The sequence below is a fragment of the Taeniopygia guttata genome, chromosome 15 (genome assembly GCF_048771995.1).
Source record: "Taeniopygia guttata chromosome 15, bTaeGut7.mat, whole genome shotgun sequence".
NCBI lineage: Eukaryota > Metazoa > Chordata > Aves > Passeriformes > Estrildidae > Taeniopygia > Taeniopygia guttata.
This window is the reverse complement of record NC_133040.1, coordinates 6,558,079-6,573,478: the sequence shown is the minus strand read 5'-3', so window position 1 is coordinate 6,573,478 and position 15,400 is coordinate 6,558,079. Positions and strand designations below refer to the sequence as shown.

The 15,400-nt window shown below is 37.3% G+C and overlaps 1 protein-coding gene across 2 annotated transcripts in view; it reads left to right on the top strand.

Annotated features, from left to right (window-relative positions):
• The window catches only part of TXNRD2 (thioredoxin reductase 2), a 30,938-nt gene that overhangs the window by 1,602 nt on the left and 13,936 nt on the right, over positions 1-15,400 (top strand). For both annotated transcript variants that reach the window (XM_032751250.3, XM_072936303.1), the window contains exons 3-11: positions 475-531; positions 1,115-1,259; positions 1,584-1,658; positions 2,470-2,548; positions 3,489-3,551; positions 3,906-3,976; positions 7,368-7,387; positions 7,732-7,823; positions 9,117-9,291. In XM_032751250.3, coding sequence (XP_032607141.1) covers positions 475-531; positions 1,115-1,259; positions 1,584-1,658; positions 2,470-2,548; positions 3,489-3,551; positions 3,906-3,976; positions 7,368-7,387; positions 7,732-7,823; positions 9,117-9,291 — 777 coding nt within the window. The remainder of the gene's footprint in view (positions 1-474; positions 532-1,114; positions 1,260-1,583; positions 1,659-2,469; positions 2,549-3,488; positions 3,552-3,905; positions 3,977-7,367; positions 7,388-7,731; positions 7,824-9,116; positions 9,292-15,400) is intronic.

Genomic DNA, 15,400 nt, shown 5'->3' with positions numbered 1-15,400 from the left:
TTTTTTCTTTTGTCATGGGAAAGAATTAATAAGCTTTCATTTCGCTGTTGTAAAAGTGTTCAGAGTGCCTCCATAGATACTGAATTTTTTAAAATACCATTCTCATTTATGTGTTAAAACAACAATCCCATCAGACTGTTTCCAAGAACTAACTGCTGTAGAGAACCTTGCCCCCTTTTTATCTCAGGGTAGTATGTTCAACAACCCACAGTATTCTTAAGCATCTCATTTGAGGTCAAATTGCATTTTTAGGGTCAGTGGAAGCTGGAGGCCCCAGTCTGGGTTATTAAGCATCTTCCAGAGAATTTGCTGACTACATAGGCAGATTGGGTCTCTGGTCTGCTATCTTGAGTTAGACAGAAAAAACACCAGCTGTCATCTCCTGTACTTTATCTATATCTATGCTACTAAAAATGTTTATGTTTGTGTATTTCTCCTTCCTCTAAATACCTAACCTTACTTCTTTGTTTAAAGCTGCTCAGTTTGGAAGAAAAGTGGCTGTTCTGGATTATGTTGAACCTTCTCCACAAGGTATGGAAGAGAAATAACAGGGTAATAATTGGAAATGCATATAATTCAGCTGCTCAGGTGAGCAGGTTGCTCCAGACAGCAGTGTCCAAAGCCACACTGCCTGTTTTGCTTGGAGTAAAAGTCCTTAAGACCAGCTTGTGCCATGGCTCATTCTCTCCAAGATGAACCAGCTGTGCCTGCTCCCCTGCACATTAAGCTTGTTGGCAGTGCTTGATGCTACCATTTATAGTAGACTTAGAACTTAAAGAAGTGAGAATATTCCCTCTGTCAAAATGTTATTTACAATTTCTAAAAATTACTGATTGTGTCATGCTGAGACTCCTTGTACACAATGCACAAAATGAGATCTGTGAACGTTTAGTTACTGAATCTTCTGCGCTCTGAGAAAAATCTTGAGATGGTTTGAATTTTAGAAGAAAAATATAGAGAGGTGGTTATATCAAACAAATGAGCACAAACAAAGTTATAAACTGATCTGTAGGAGACAGTAAACTGTGTTGTTACAGAACTTTTTACTTCCCATGGACCCTACTGCATTGTTACACTAATCTGATGCATTTTCCCTTTTTTTTCTCTTCCCAAGGAACTGCATGGGGACTTGGTGGAACTTGTGTGAATGTTGGCTGCATTCCTAAAAAGCTTATGCATCAAGCAGCCCTTTTAGGGAGTGCCATTAAAGATGCCCAACACTATGGCTGGAATATATCCCAACCTGTTCAACATACATGGTAAAGACTATTGCCTATCTCCACTCCTATGTGCTGCAAATGCATAACAATAACCTTATTTCCCAGCTGGTGTTTATTATGGTCTTTATTATTTAGGGAAGTCAATTTTGCATGTGAAATTTTACCCTGGTACTTGTTAAAAAACAGAATTAGTTACTGGTTTCTCAGGGCAGAAATTATGTTGATTTGGACTTGATAATTTGCTTTTATAACAAAAAATACTGTGGTTCATTCCTCATTTTTAGCAGTTGCCTATATCTTTGTGTTGCATGACTTGAATTTGTAATCTGATGACTTCATGTTCAGTTTCTTGTTTTGCGACAGGTCTGTGATGGCACAAGGTGTTCAGAATTATGTGAAATCCTTGAACTGGGGACACAGAGTGCAACTACAAGAAAAGTAAATAAGACTTTGAAGTTTGTCTTTCTTCCCACAGTCAAGGAGGTGCTCTTGCCCTTGTAGAGCTGCAGAATTCCCTTTCAAGTTTCTATCTAGAGATAATATTTTCAGTCTGTAAGTCCTTTCTTCTGGGGTCTGTAAGTGGTCTCTTCCTCTCCCATTTTCCTTTTGGTGGAATAGTGGTTGACACTGACCATACACAAAAGCTTTCTAGCAGTGTAGTGATGCTCTCTTTAGTCTGGAGAGGTTTTGCATTAATATGAAGCAGTCAAGGTTTCTTAAGATACTTTTGATCTTGTCCCCCAAAATTTGTATACCATACAATCCCACAACTAACACTATGCTAGAGCAGCAGATTTTTTTTTTTTTTTTTTTGCTTTCAGTGCAGAAATAGTTTTCATTTTTTTAGCATGTAGTTCCTGTTATAGAGAAATTATAATAGAAAATTTAACAGATTTTAGTCTTGTTACTCCTGCTGAGTCACTTCGGTGACTCAAATAAGCATGGTATCAGACATGCTATAGATAATACTAGTAATGCTATGGCTAACAGAAAATATATATTTTTGAAGAGGTCAATAACCTCTCAAAGTTTGATCTCAAAATTTTGTTACTAGGTTAGTTATTTTTCTGTATAGAGGAGTTAAGTGTGACACAAGAATTGACAAATTATGATAGAGCTGCAAACAGTCCTGTGAAATGAGATTCCTTCCTTTTATTGCTCTATGCCTGTTTGCTACCCTTTTTAGCACTTAAATACAGAAAAGGTAGCTGATTGTGTTTCATACCTATTCTTATGTTCTTCTAAACAGGAAGGTGAAATATTTCAACATAAAAGGAAGTTTTTCTGATCCACATACAGTCCGTGGTTTAACAAAAGCAGGTAAAGAGGTGAGCTGCTGTGCTAATTTCTGCAGTGTTGTTCACTTTGAACATTTCAGGTCATCTGGGAGCTAGATTGTCGTTTTGCAAATTGCTTGAGGTATTGAGTATTGTTTCAGTGAGTGAGATTTGCATTTTCCGCTTAGAGAAGTTGTTTATGAACTTGACTGGTGCCTGCTGAGTCCCTAGACTGGCCTGTTAGATGCTATTGCTTTTTTCTGCGGGTGGAAATGCTGAGACAAATGATTTTTGTTTGATTTGGTCAGTCATGCTGATGCCCACAGAAATGTAAGTTCTGAGAATTAGGTTTCTCTGAGCTGTTTTCCTCCTTCAGGTGATTTGTAGGGGTGATTAACTCGGTAGTACCAAATTGTGTGTGGGAGGCAATTAGTGTGAATGCACAGCTGGGGCATATAACAGAATGGTGGCCATTGCTGTGTATTTAACAAGGCCTGAATGTGCCTTTTAACACCTTTTTGAAGGTAATTGTTTAATGTTACTGATTAATATCAGATTGAATATCAAGTTCGTGGGGGTAGGTGTCTAGTATTTCTAGAAACATTCTCCTTTTGAGGTAGCTTAACTCCAGGCCTGAGACAGAATTTACTGCTGTGATCTCTGTGTGTTTTCTCCTGACAAGGAATTTATTTTAATAGTATTGTTTGTGTGTAACTATTGCTTCCAAGTAGTCAGCAGAATCTTCTGCAGTGTAAGAACAATTTCATGGTTAATATTAAAAAAAAACCTAGTAGAGAATGGGTAGGAGAACTTCTGCAGCTATTAGTTTATCTCCATCCTTTTTTTAATGCATTGCTGATTATTATGTAACATAAATAGCAGATGGTAGTGCCAGTTTTTTCACTGATTTGTCATTTGTACGTAGATGAAATCCAAAAACAGATAAAAGGATTGCAAATGCTTGATTTTGATTTTTCATTTTTGTTTGTAGATTGTTGTTACTGCAGATAATATTGTCATTGCTACTGGAGGAAGACCAAAATACCCTGCGCATGTAAGTTACCCTTCCATTTGACAACTCCACTGCTTTGCTGAAATGCAGCACACAGTGAAGGAGGATAAAGAATGTAAAAATAAAGCAACATATGAGAGATTTTTGTACTTGTGTCACACACAAAAAAAAAGTCTTTATATAAAGCATAGCTTTTTAAAAAAACATTTCTATAGACAACAATTTGCTCTGGTTCAGTATGTTGGTGTTTGTTAGAGCTATGGGATAATTCAGGTTGGAAGTAGGCAGCCCCAGATATATTCCTGTTGGTCTGTACTTCAGCTAACACAGCCCGAATTGCTATGAGCTTCTATTGCTGACCGGATTTGCATTGTAAATTCACCTGTGTGATCATAGGTTGCAGGTGCACTGGAGTATGGAATCACAAGTGATGATCTCTTCTGGTTAAAGAAATCTCCTGGAAAAACGTAAGTTACCTTACCACAGCTGTAATTGATGCTGGCATTCCTACCTTTTCTATATGACAAGGTTAAAAATGTTCAAAATTGCCTTTTTTACACCAATTCTTCTTCTATTTTCCTTCTGAAAATGTACTTTGTGATGCAACAATAGCATAATACCAAACTTCATTAAGTAACTGATAGATCTTCCCCTCTTACTCTTATGAAATTCCCTTCTAAAATCAAATTAAATACACCTTTTTGCCATGTTCGGTTTTGCTGTAGCGATTACACCCTAAGTCACAAGAGGGCAGCATGAACTCACCTGGCGGCCGCTCAGTCCCTGTTCCTCGATTAGGGGAGAGCATAATTTTGGGTTCTCCTAAGTTGTGGCATTTCTGATAACAAAAGAAAATATGAAGAGAAAATTGGGTTACTTTTGCTTTGGAAGCTATTGTTTAACTGAAATATTGAAACACTGGTTTTGATGGAAATACTAAAATGCCACAGTTATTTTTTACAGCACATATGATTCCAAGTCAACACTGCGCTACGGAGCAATTTCCTGATGAAGATAATTGTGATAGGAGATGCAGATTTGCTAGCCTGAAAGTCAGATAGTGCTATCTTTTTGTCTTCTCTATTGAGCAATTCTAAAAAAACCAAAAGAGACTTTGAGCTGTAATACTGATGTTTGTGCAAAGAACATAGTTGCCATTCATGGCAGCGACTTTCTGCTATAAAACTGCACTGCATTAAGCTAAACTTCAAATGAACAAATGAGGCTTCTTGGTACAGTGTTGTTGTAGTGTATCAGTCACCTCTTGAATTTTGAAGGCATGATTTTTGCAAGGAAATTGTTTTTAAGAAAAGCAACACCCACTCCACCCCTGCAAAAAAAACCAAAACCAAAATATAAGATTTATCCTTGTAAGATGTTTCTGTGAAAATGTGGCTCTTGTCAGTTGCTGCTAATGCAAGTTGTAACAGTGTAATGTGGGAGTCTAGTGTTTATATGTTGCATTCCTGAGATTTAGTCAAAATAAGCCTGCAGGGGCTACAGTAGCATTTCTGTGCTTTATCAGGCTGTGCCTTAGCAAATGAAGGAGGGAGTTGTTAAAGGTTTGTTTCTGTCGGATTTGTTTCTGTTATAAATATTCCCAAGGTTCAGTTTAACACCTTTTGTTTTCAGTCTGAGCTGTGTTGTAGTTATTCTTTCTCTTCTCCCTCTCCAAATGTACATATCTCAGCTACAAATTACATGCCTGGAGGTTATAGAACTGTCAGTCCTGCAGTTATTCTTTTTTTTTTTTTTTTTAAGTAAACCATTAACCAACTTAAAAGTCCCATGGATATACAAACATGGGGAAGAAACTCCTGAGATGAAGGGTTTTGGCAGAGTGAATTAGAAGAGATGCCTTGAAATGTGTTGTGAATGAGTAAGAAACTGAGCAGGTGTGAACACGGATATATTCTGCTTTCCTAACTTTTCTTTTAGATACTGACAATGCCCAGGAACCTCCTGTTTTGTACAAGAAAGTGTGAATAATGTGAGACTGATGCTATGAATAAGTGCCAGCTGACATCTATTTTTCACCTAATGAAAAAGAAGAGCAAATATATGCCCAAATTACAGAAGTTCTCATTCTTTTCCCTGTGAATCTCTAGTATATATTTCTTTATAGGCAGTATATGGCTTTTTGCAGCACTTCCCAGGAACTGCATGCTAACGAGGGTGTGATCATTCATTCACAGATGAATCAGATGCCCTAATGCTGGAAAAATTATTTCCCATTATGTTAAATTATTTGCCAAGCATAAAGCTCAGACTAGCAGATTTTAATCGCTTACTCAACCTATTCTCTGTATACCTTCAGAAGTTGTGTGTTTTTATTGTAAGATAGGAGATGTTATCTGGAGTCTTTTGTAAGAAAACATGTGTTGTACTGACTGTGCAGTCCCTGGGGCTTACAGAGCTGCAGCCTCCATGTCTGCACTCCTCAGAAGTTTAAAAGCATTGCTGTTAGAACTGGAGATGCTGCAGATTGGTTTGGGGTAAGGCATAGGCCACAAGCCCATTCAAAAACCTAACAAAATACTTTGTTGTCAGTGGAAATACTGTGTGGGATGTCATCTCCAAACTGTGAGATTTTAACAAGTCTGTATAAGACATAAACAGCAAAGGAGTGCAAGTGTAGCCTGTCCAGCAGCTGAGTGTTAAAGGCTGCCTGGCTGGAGCTGCTTTTACCTACAGAACAGGGACTGAGCATTCTGCCTGTTGTACCCAGCAAATGTAGGGAACTGAGGATGTGGTCAGGAGAGAGAGGAACTGCTGCAGTGTAGGGATCAACTGGGGATAGAGATGGAAACTGCTGTGCTGGAGAGCTGATACACCTCATAAATTGCAAGTGTTGATGGACAATTTCAATTATATTCTTGACTGAAAGGGTGTGAAGTATTGGTAGAGATGGTAGCTGGGGTTTTATTTAAGCACTAAAATGGATATATTTGGTAAATAATAGTCTAAGTAGATCTATTAAACCCATTTTTATCATACACAAATGTTTGAAGACAGGAAGGGCAAATATTTTGCATTTGGAAAAATACAACAATTAAAAAGCAGATGGTTATAAATCAAAATGAAATTTAGCAATTAATAAAATCTTCATTGGGAACTGTAATCTACTTGATAGGAAGACATAATCTAATTGATAACCATCCCCATGTGCTGAAAGATGAGCTGTCAGGGAAGAAGATTGGCCTGGTTGAATAGAGAGTTTTGGCTGGGACTCAGGGAAAAAAAGGAGTGCCTATGCCCCTGGGAGAAGAGGGAGGACCACAAGGATGCCATAAGGTTGTGCAGGAGAAAATTAGAGGGGCCAAAGCCCAATTAGAGCTTAATCTGGCTACTGCTGTAAAAGACAATAAAAATGTTTCTATATAGTAACAACAAAAGGAGGGCTCAGAAGAATCCCCATCTTTTTTTGGATGTGAAAGGGGGAGAAGCACAGTAATAAGGATAAGGAAAAGGCTGGGTTACTTAATGCTGTCTTTGCCTCAGTCCATAATAGTAAGAGCAGTTGTTCTGTGGTCACCCAACCCCTGAGCTGAAAGATGGGGGCAGAGAACAGAATGAAGCCCCCATAAATCATGAGGACTTGGTTAGAAACCAGCTACAGCACTTGGACATGCACAAGTCCAACGGACTGGATGGGATCCAGCCCAGGGTGCTGAGGGAGCTGATGGAAGAGCTGACTGAGCCACCCTTCATCATTTACCAGCAGTCCTGGCTAACTCGGGAGTCCCAGCTGTGTGGAAGTTGGCAAATATGACACCCACATCAAAAATGATTTTTTTCTGTTTGTGCAAAAATATGCACACACTCATTCCACTGCTTTCTTCTTTTCTTCCATAACAGGTTGGTTGTTGGAGCCAGCTGTATCCTTTGTGATGATCCATGATTATAACTAGCATAGCTGTCTTTCTTATGAAAGTTCAGTTTTCAGAATTCCTCTGCTCATGTCATGTTGGTAAGAGAATAGTAATCGTTTTCTGGGCAGTAGCATCATGGAAATTAAGATCAGCTGAGGATAAATTCTCAGGATCTTAAATCCAGTGTTAACTATAAGACTTCCAAGTTTTATTCTATGTACAAAAGCAAGCTAAAGATGTCTGTGTGAGGAGAACTTGGTATCTCCAAGTGAAAAGCCCACTTGTATACTACTCATTTATTGTGTTTATTGAAATTGTTGTTTACATTTGCTTAACTGGTGTGTCACCAGATGTTTCCCTTGAGTGTGCTGGTTTTCTAACAGGCATTGGATTGGACACTACAGTCATGATGAGAAGTATCCCACTTCGTGGGTTTGATCAGGCAAGTACAGAGTATCTTACATCTCCTTATCTAGCAAATAATTAAAAGATAGATTTTATTATTTTTATCTCCTAAAGAAAAAGTGTTGTGTGCATCTCCAAACATTTCCTAATATGTGTACAGTTTTTGAGGTGGGAGTATTATTGCTTAAGTGGCAGTGACAAACACCACCCATGGTAGCGCCATTAGTGACAACTCCTGGTTGTATGTCACCCCCTCCCACCCTGGAGTGACTTCCTTAAAACTAGCCGCTTGTATGCCTTAAAAGTGGTGACATGAGTATGCAAAACATTGTATAAGAATAATTCCTGGGATTTACACTCCTCATTGAAGAAATCCACACCTGTAACAGCATGAGGTCGGAGCAGGCAGGGAATAGTGTGTGTGTAGCACTTGGTCAAGAGCTTGCTCTGAGAACTTGATCCTCTGTAGGCAGGAAGAGCACAATGGCCATACCAAAGTTAATAAAGTATTAATGGAGATAAAATAATTATGTTCAGTCTGCAGCCACATTGAGTCTGATGGAAACTGATTAATGAGCTCTCATGTTTCTGAAGAGACATAGCTCTGCTGTTGCCTTCATATTAGTTAACATCAACTTTGAAAATAAAGTTTTGTAAGCTGAGAGAGCTTGTGTGGAGTTGTTCTATGTGAGTGGTTTTGTAATAATATCCTTTACGTAATAAACATGCTCTGGCAAGGTGCAACCCGAGTTCCTGCAGTCAAGAGCACTGATATCTTTGGATAAACCTGGTGATGCCACATTTTACTACTTCAGTGTGGTGTGGTGTTATTTCAAACAGGCTCTTAGGACAAAAGTGTTGTTTGGTTTTTCTTTTTCTATTAGAACTTTCCATCAAACCTTAGTGATTTGTAGTCATTGCAGAGAAATATCAGGTGTTATAGCAAAAGGAAATATCTTTCTCCCATTGTTTTATGAAAGTATTTAATTTTCATCAAACTACTAGAAAGTTGTAATTATGGTAATGGTAAATTGAATATGCTCTAGATTCTGTAAAACAAATGCTTTAAAAGCAACCATTTTATTAATGTACTGCTATAATTTTTTTGAAAATAATTTGAGTATTCATGTGTAGTGCCTCTTGGAATGGAGTTGCTCCCTAGTGGCTCCCTAAATTATCATGTGTTAGCAGTGCAAAGTAGCTAAGTGATAAAGAATGTTTGAAATGCACAAGGTGTTTGCTGGGGTTTTCTGAACCCAGCTGAAGGAGGGCTTTACATTAAAAAGCTCATGTATATAAGAGAAAACAAATTTCTTTCACTACTCAACAGCAAATGGCTTCTTTAGTGACTGAGCACATGGAATCTTATGGCACAAAATTTTTAAAGAGATGTTTCCCAACTAAAGTTGAAAAATTGGAGAACGACAGATTGCAAGTCACTTGGAAAAATGCTGACCTGGACACAGAAGAAACCGATTCTTTCAACACCGTTATGTGGGCAGTAGGTAAATATGATTATCTTAACATTTCTTTGCAATGCTTTCCATTCTGAAAGTGAAGTCACTTCATCATGGGGTCAAACAGCCCCACCCCCCATTAAAAGTTTAGTGACTTAAACATTTATAGTTGTTTAATTATTTTCTTGCATGCCTAACTTGTTCATTTACAGTCTAAAAACACAGTTACAGTGAATGGAAGAAGTCTGTGGTAACTATTTTTGCATGAGCTGCAATAAATGGGAGATCATCTAGTCTTTCTCACTTTTACTAGAGTAAGAATATGAATTCCAGCAAGCTCTGTTGGCAGGTATTGTTCTCCAAGTCCATACTCTTGATTGATTAATGAAGCTATTCACTGTAAGTGCATATTTATCCTCTTTAAGAGGCTACAATTTCTTCTAGGATATTTTTCTAAACTGTGCTGCTTAAGTTTGTTACTGTAGCCATCGTCCAATTCTGAGAAAGAGAAGTAACTGTCTCTAAAAATCCAGGCTCTTGCAGGGGACCTTGAAACTGTATAGCTTTTTGAAATCTGGTTAGGGACTTTCACATATCTCAGACCGCTTGGGACTGATATACAACAACTAAGAGTAAATTGGTTTAAAAGAATGCTGTAATAAATGTCTATGAGCATAATCACCAGAAATGGGATTCAAATATGGGGTTTTCCTCCTTTGAGAAAAATGCTACTTCCTGCAAGGACTAACACATTAAATTATGTACAAGGTTCCAGCCCACAGGAATGAAAATACTCCTTCAGTGTTGCCTCCCTAAGCTGCTCATTTGTTGCTGTGACAAGTCTGTCCTCAGTTTCTATATTGGTTCAGATGGGCTGTGAGCCCACCAGAGTAGGAGACTTTTGCCTTTAGTGCTTATAAAGCTTTGTGACTATCTGGAATTCTAGATCAATAATGCATGGCTAAAGGTAGTAGTGGTATTTGGCAGGCGGATGATATCTGGCAAAAAAGTAAATAGGCTGAAACATACTGCCCAAAAAATCTGTTTTGATGCAGACAAATAATCAGTTTTACTAGGAGCTTTAGCAATCCCCTTGACTACTTTATATTCTTTTTATCTGGCACTTCTGTTTTAGAGTAGGGGGAATGTATTACTCTTTCATTTGTTTATAACATAAATTTAAATTCTTGTGGTTGTAGAATAGATCCATTACAGGATCAGAAACAGATCATTTATAGCATTTTGTATTTTGCCCAGTGGAGTTAATCTACTGTCCAGTTGTTCCATTTACCTGGTTAAGTCAGCTTTATATCTTCCTAATACCCCAAACAGGTTGTGCATTGTGACAAATGTTTTATTTTCCTTACTGTAACTACTACTCTCTTAGAAGTGCCTTGGGCTCTACAAATTGTTGAAACAGCCTGTAATAATGGATTATTCTCATCAGAACCAATCAAACAGACTAGTGCTTGCCAAGAGCAAAAAAAAAAAAGCTCATGCTGTATGGACACATAACAATCCTGAAAACTGTAGAGTAATATTCATGAGGTGAGATGAAAATGTTTCCAAAAAGTGGGTTTCTAAGTGCTGTATTTGATTTTTCTTAAGCTTTCTGGTAAAAAGCCCAGCCCATTCTGTGGTTCTATGAAAAGTACACTGAGTTGGAGACACACATGTCAAATGTCAAGTCAATTTGTTTACTTTTGTCTAAGATGGAAAAAAAGAGCTATTAAGTTGAAAAATAAGAAAAAAATCTTGGTTTCTGTTAATTATAATGGAATAAGGTTGCGTGATAGACTGTTACAATTCAGTTGTAACATGAGTCTGCTCACTATTTCAGTACAGAGCTACATGTTTTATAATTTGTCATAGATTTGAGTTACAATCCATATTTAGAAACATCAGAATGAATAGTGTCAGGATTTTGTGTTGACTTTTTTTAGTGTTCAAATTGGCACTCCACCCTTAAGGATTAAACACATTAACAGTTAAAGCTGGTTAATTGGTGTGCAGTCCATATGATTCATTGTTTTGCTCTGTATCAACACACCCACACCAGGTGTCTCAGATAATAGGCTGGGAAACTTAGTGGTGTTGAGGATTTCCTGTCTGCAGATGTGCCAGTTATAATATTGATTGAAGCAAGTCAGCTTGTAGAGTTGGTTAAAAAGCAGCTGCTATTCTTAAATAATTGTAGCCTAAATTATACTACATATTTCCATAATTTTTGCCAGTGCATAATTGAATTTTAGTAGGTTTTATTAATAATGTTTAAAATAGTTACTGATAGTGGGACATAGTTTAATAAGCTACAGTACTATCTCTTAATGCCAACCCTTTAAAAAGAAAATTAGATTGTGTTTCTATGACAAGTTTTGTTTTGCTTTTGGAATGTGTGATTTTCTGCTTGTATGGATAAGCCAATAAAAGCAGGCACAATGCTCCCTTTGTTTTTCTAGCAGCTTTTTTTAACTATTCAAAGTATTTGAGGAGAAAAAAAGAAATCTAATTTTGATACATATTAATGTAATTTAAAAGTTTCAGTCCAAAGCTTTGTAGGTAACTCATGGGCCTATCCTATCTTGCTGAAGGACTATATACTGTTATATTCCAGCTCAGTAGAAGAGCTTAATGTTTATTTGATTTTTCCAGTTCGGCTCTGTATGTCTTTCTGTCTTACTAGTGCTGTCTTTGTCTTCTAGAGAATTCTCCTGAAATTATAAGATTTTGAGTTTTTGTTTAATGTAGAAGCAATAAACTTTTACTACTCTATAGTATCCTCCCTGCCCTTAAGGACATTAAAAAAATGCTTGTTAGATGCCTAGTTTATCTGAATTCCAAAGCAACGGTAAATGTGTGTGTGTTCAGAGTAAACATGGGGTCTTCATCCAAAGGGAAGATTAGAGATTGACAACTTTATAAGCAGATGCAACTGCTGAGCTGCAGGACAAAGTTGCAGGAGATCAGGATTTGTAAGGAGGGCTCATTTCAGCTGTTGAAGGGCTGAAACCTGTGGCAGAAGTGCAGCAGTTGCAAATAGCTAATATACAAAAGGAATTGTTAAGTTATAGTTCCATGTGAGTTTGCAATACATGATGAAATATCACTGCTGTAACTGAAATTTGATAATTCACAAAATCCTTAGAAAAGATAACCAAGTCACTCCATCTCCAGTGGGGTCCTACTGTGCAGAGGAGCAATACTGAATGGGTGATTAAGCAGGTATTTGTGAAATATCCTGGAATTAGTTTGTCAGAGAATGTGAGGTAGTGTGCTAGTAAACGGTGACAGAAAGAGCAATGACCAGCAGCAGATTTTAAGTTTAGCTTTTGGTTTAGGACAGCTTTAAAAAAGAGTTTTTTTCCCTGATGAGGGCAGTGGAACATCCATTCTCAAGTTCCAATGCATTTGTAAACTTAGAGGATCCTGACTGAGTCTTTGAAATAATATAATTTTTGCTGTATAAAAGAATTACAGCTCTAGGTCATTGTAAAGTTGAACAGGTACCAGGTGTTGCACATCATAGGCTATCAAGCACATTGTCCTTTGGGTCACACTGGGCACTAGGCACATTTATTTTGTCGTGCAGGAAAATAGGATCCTTGCTGTTCGGTATCAACAAAGGGTTAAGTAACATTTTTTGTAATAGTGTTCTTCAAGGCTTACAGCCAAACCAATTTGGGTTAACAAAGGAAACAGAAATTTTGTTAGGAGATTTTCTGTGAAAAGTCCCATAAGGTAAAATACTGCTGTGATCTCCTATGAGCACATCTCTGCCAGCCCCTGTAGAAAAGGGAGTGGGCTTTAGATTTGTCTTGGCAATCACAATCTTGCCATCAAGTTTTTAATCTTTGAACTCTTCAGTGAAAAATAAAGCATCTTGTTGATCTCAAAGAACTCCTGTTCTTTGGCAGTTTCAGGACATCTTCAAACTAAAAGCACATGTGCTGATTTTAGGCAAAGGGTGGGTTTGTGTGCCTGGTAGGATTTGGGGTCTTAGAAATAAGCTGTGAAGTGATACTTTCTTGAAGTTGAAAAGATGAAAAAATCAGGAGTTATGGGTATAACATGAAATTCCTACTGAGAAATGGTGATAACTGATTTTATAATAGTAAGTGAATGTTGGGAAACATCAGAAATCCCTGAATTTAGCACTATAACTTACCAAGACACATTGTAGAATCATGAGCCCAAGCTACTGAATTTGAGATGAAGCAAGATCAGTAAGTGTAATTCTTGTGTATGGGGGTGAATCTTCATGGGCCTAAAGGCCAATAAAGCTTCAGTTCAGTGCTTAAAAATTTTGGTTTTGCCTTCAAAAATAATAGGCAGTAAAACTGAGAGAGAAACTTCACTGTGAGAAGCAGCACGTTTCTTTGTAACTCTTAGCTATTAATACCAAGCTGTGCACATGTTAAAATTGGCTGCGTTGGAAAGGTTAAGTGTTATCCTGCAGGTTTGATAAACTCAACTGTTGTTGTCACAGGTCTTTAAATGACTCTATTGACGGTTTTTCTTTTTTTCCTCTTTCAGTGCCTGCCATTGCGTGCTAAGTTTTCTTTTGGCTCTGCCTGGCAGGAAAAAGAGGAAACTAGAAAACCCCATTAGTTGTCCATTTGCAGAATACCCAGGCTTTACTCTCAATACCCAAAGAAATACAACGGTAGGAAGTTGTTTCACATCCGAGCCAAGATAAGGTCCTGCAGGTTTATTATTTTTGTTGCCTGATAGCATCAGGACTGGGGAGCAGGGGGCAGAGAAGGAACAGCAGATCAACATCCCATGGGGACAAGAGAAGGGAAGACAGACAGATAGCCAAGTGCCGACAGCTTCAGTCAGTGCTCCCAGAGGAAGTGTTGGTTTCACCAGATGAAATTAATACACAGAAGTCTTTACAGAGGCATTCAGATGTGACATTGTTTGAGGGGCCTGGCTATATGGAAGATGTATAAAGCACTGAATCATATGTTTACATATAATTAGGTCTGTATTGACAAGCCAGGTTTTCCTTTTGTTTAATAATTTCCTACATTAACATCAAAGAGCTTGTTTTTATAATGAAAACACATTTCCTTTTTTGTTTTGCTTTGCTATAGCTCTGTATTAAATTCAATGCAAATCATGACTGACTCAAAGGAGACTTGTATGTGGAGATATATCCATATTCATTTAAAGCCTCTAAACCAGATACAATGTTTGAAAATTTCCTTAATTTGGATATATGCGGGGTTTTTTTTTTTTCTGTGTGATCCTTTGTAGCCTTCAAAATTCTGTGACTTACACATAATTTCGCTCTGTTTATTAACTTTAAAACAAGTTGGATAAGATTTAAGATTCCAATTTCTGGGTCAGGAATTGCTTCCTTAGACACTCTATAGAAAGCTCAGTGTAATGCTGTTAAGACTTCAGTGTAGTTAGACTTCATAGTTACTAAGGGGTAACTATGCAGAAAACACTACAAAAATATATTTAAAAAATATGAGATAATTTTATATCATTGGAATAGGAAGCTGAAATAAAATCTGGGCTTGGTTGGATTAGCCTCATTTGTTTTTAAATGCATTTAAAATGTTTCTAAACTCTACAGAAATAGCTCAAATACAGTTTGAGAAAACTAAATCAGCATTTTGGACTTCAGAGAAAAGTTGATAAAATTTATCATCTAAGCTGAGGGTACTAAAAGTGTTTTAAGATAAGTGTATTCAGATTACAAGAAATGAGGACTTCAGGAATGTTTAACATTGAACAGCATTACTAATAATTTTTATTCAAAAAGTATATACAACACTGTTGGCATTGAGTGCCATTCAGTTAATGTTTATTGGAAATTTTCAGTGTAGAAGTTGCTTAGTTTTTATATGTATATTTGCACTACATTAGGAAACTGAATTTAGAATGTTCAATAAATATGAAATCATATGGTTTTTGCACTTTTTCCAGTGGGTGTTGTCTTCCATATTTAAAAGGATAACCCTCTGATGTCTGAGCAAAGGCAATAGTGATTGAGCTCCTTTCCCACAGAATGTCATATCCATGCTTTTCACCCCTGCAGCTTTCTCAGTATAAGTTTTCTCATATTTCTGCTTGGCCTATCAAATACAGGAACGTTCTTGGAGACACACAGTGGAGGATGCCAGCTTTTTAGATTAACACTGCT